General features: G+C 29.7%; 1 protein-coding gene across 1 annotated transcript; it reads right to left on the bottom strand.

Moving 5' to 3' along the window:
- Window positions 1-897: 897 nt before the first annotated feature.
- Window positions 898-1,913, bottom strand: LOC107624045 (auxin-responsive protein SAUR32). The gene has a single exon (XM_021115255.2). The coding sequence runs from the start codon at window positions 1,627-1,629 to the stop codon at window positions 1,243-1,245; it is 387 nt and encodes a 128-aa protein (XP_020970914.1). The 5' UTR covers window positions 1,630-1,913; the 3' UTR covers window positions 898-1,242.
- Between the last annotated feature and the right edge of the window lie 518 nt (window positions 1,914-2,431).

The raw sequence follows: 2,431 nt of genomic DNA, 5'->3' as shown, positions 1-2,431 counted from the left end.
AATTAAATTCTAAAATTTAAACCCTAAACTTAAATCATTAATATAAAATATAATAAATAAAGAACTAAAACTTATTTAATTAATAAGGAGTATAGAAGAAATATTTAAAGATAATTTATTATTATTATTATTATTATTATTATTATTGAATTTAAACAGTTATTTCATTTAAAAAATAAGTTCCTATTAAAGAATAAGTTATTGTTACCGAGGATGAATATTCTCATAATAACAACAAGAGCTTGTACTTTCATAATATATAATTTATTTTTCTTTTTTTCATGCAAATTAAACCTCAATTTTTCTTTTCCCTTTTCCCAATGTTCTACTTGTTTATGGACACATAAGTTCACAAGATAAGGCACAAATTAAGGCAGGTTGAAATAAAGGCACTAATAAATTAATTACCATAATCCATGCAAAAGAAGAAGAAAATCCAAAATCAACATAAATAGAAGAGTGCTCAAATTTGATTTGCATATATCATTTATCTTAGCATCTCTTGATTATTCAGCATTATCCCAAACAAAGAATTAAAAGAGAAGAAAGTGGCATGAAAAAAGCAAGGGGATGTGGCATTTATTTGGATTTTGTTATTAGTAGTTACTACTGTCTATTGTACTTGTTCTGGCAAAAAGTACCATTTGGTTTGGTTAAGGATAATTCAGTGACTCAAAATAAAAGATCTCAAATAAAATAAAATAAAATAAAATATAAAATAACACAATTATTTGGTCCTACTTCCTTCCCATCAATTCCTCCTTTCCAATCCTTTTCCTTTCTTTTCCAAAAGAGTAGTGTACTAATTATTCCAAGGCATGAAAAAAAATTCTAAGAGATAGAAAGTAAAGGAAAAGAAAGAAAGAACTAAATAAAAATTATGAAGATAAAAAGAAATAAAAGAAAAGAAAAGCATCTACATTTTTTTTTCTTTCTTTTTTAACTTTTCATCATTATACAGTTCCCTATCAAAGATCAAACTCATACCAAAGTAGCTACAATTGGAAGAACCAACATTCTGTTATGTCTTCCTCATCCCACTCTATCTATACCTAAATAAACATAGGCAAAAAAAAAAAAAAAACCAAAAAATTATATAAAAAAAAAACCTAAATTAAACTAGTCATTTACATGACCAAATCATTATGAAAAGAAGCCATGATTTTTGGTCATGATGATATTTATTCTATTATTTTCATGCCTTTTTTTTTCCCTTCTTTAATTTCCATCATCATCATCAAATTAAAAACCAAAGCAACCAACATGGTGATGATGATGATGATGATTATGGAAACTCTTTTCCCTATCAATCAAGCCGCTAACGTTCCTGAATTCTTCAACATGGCAAGGTATAGTTATGGTTCCTTTCTGATCAAAACCATACTCTTCTTCAGCTTCCTTCAATAATTGCATGAAGAGTGGGTGGTTGAAGTATATAACAGGAACAACAAACCTTTGTTGTTCTTCACCTTGACCTACCTTTATTGCCATAAACCCTTTTGGAATAACATCCTTAAACACTTTGTTGCTACTGTTGTTGTTGATGTTGTTGTTGTTCTTCTCACCATGTTGGAGGAGGTGGCGATGCAAATGGAAGCTCCTTGGACTGATCTTTTCTCCATGACCCATCTCTGCAAAAAAACACACAAACAAAAACACACCAAAAAGATTCAAACTTTTCTATGTGGGTATGTGTGTATGTTTCGGAATTTACTTCTCTCTTTCTCTTTCTCTCTCCTTCCTCTGTCTTTCTCTCTCTGAAGAAACTCACAAGAAAACAAGGCAATTCTTGTTGAGGCGGCTTAGAGATGAGAATCTTAGAGAACTTGGGGCGTTGTTAGACATGGCTGCTTATTGAGAAACGCATTACCAACCAAGAAGACTTTGAGATATATAGGACAAAGTGTTAAGAGAGAGAGAGAGTGCAAGTTGTTGTCTTTTTTTTTTTTTTTTTTCTCTTTCAAGTGTGAGAAGGGACACTTGGGTTTTGAAGAGTTGAGGGTAGGATTCAATCACAGCCGTTGGATCTTGGTGGGTGATTTGATGATGAGCATCTTTTGATGGTCAATGAAAGAACTCCACGAGGTTTTAGACTTGACTAGATGCTACCTCTCTTATTATGGACACCTGTGTGATCATTATATATAGCTATAGTAATTAGTAAGAGAAAGAAAATTATTATTATTATTATTGTTATTATTATTAGCAACAGAATTTCTTTTTGGTCAAGTTGATTTTTATATTTTTAGTATTATTAGATTGTGTTTGATCATGATATATTCTTACCCTTTTTTTTGAATTCCTAATATTTATTTAAAAGAACTAGTGGATTAATTATTAGATTAATGTATGATGTCATTTTAAGTGAGAAATATATTACATTTAATGATAACACAGGGAATCTTTAAGTAAGTTTAGATTCTTGTGCCGT

This window comes from Arachis ipaensis, chromosome B2, assembly GCF_059453495.1.
Source record: "Arachis ipaensis isolate K30076 ecotype BB chromosome B2, ASM5945349v1, whole genome shotgun sequence".
Lineage (NCBI taxonomy): Eukaryota > Viridiplantae > Streptophyta > Magnoliopsida > Fabales > Fabaceae > Arachis > Arachis ipaensis.
Note: the sequence above shows the minus strand (reverse complement) of the source record. Positions and strands in the feature narration are given on the sequence as shown.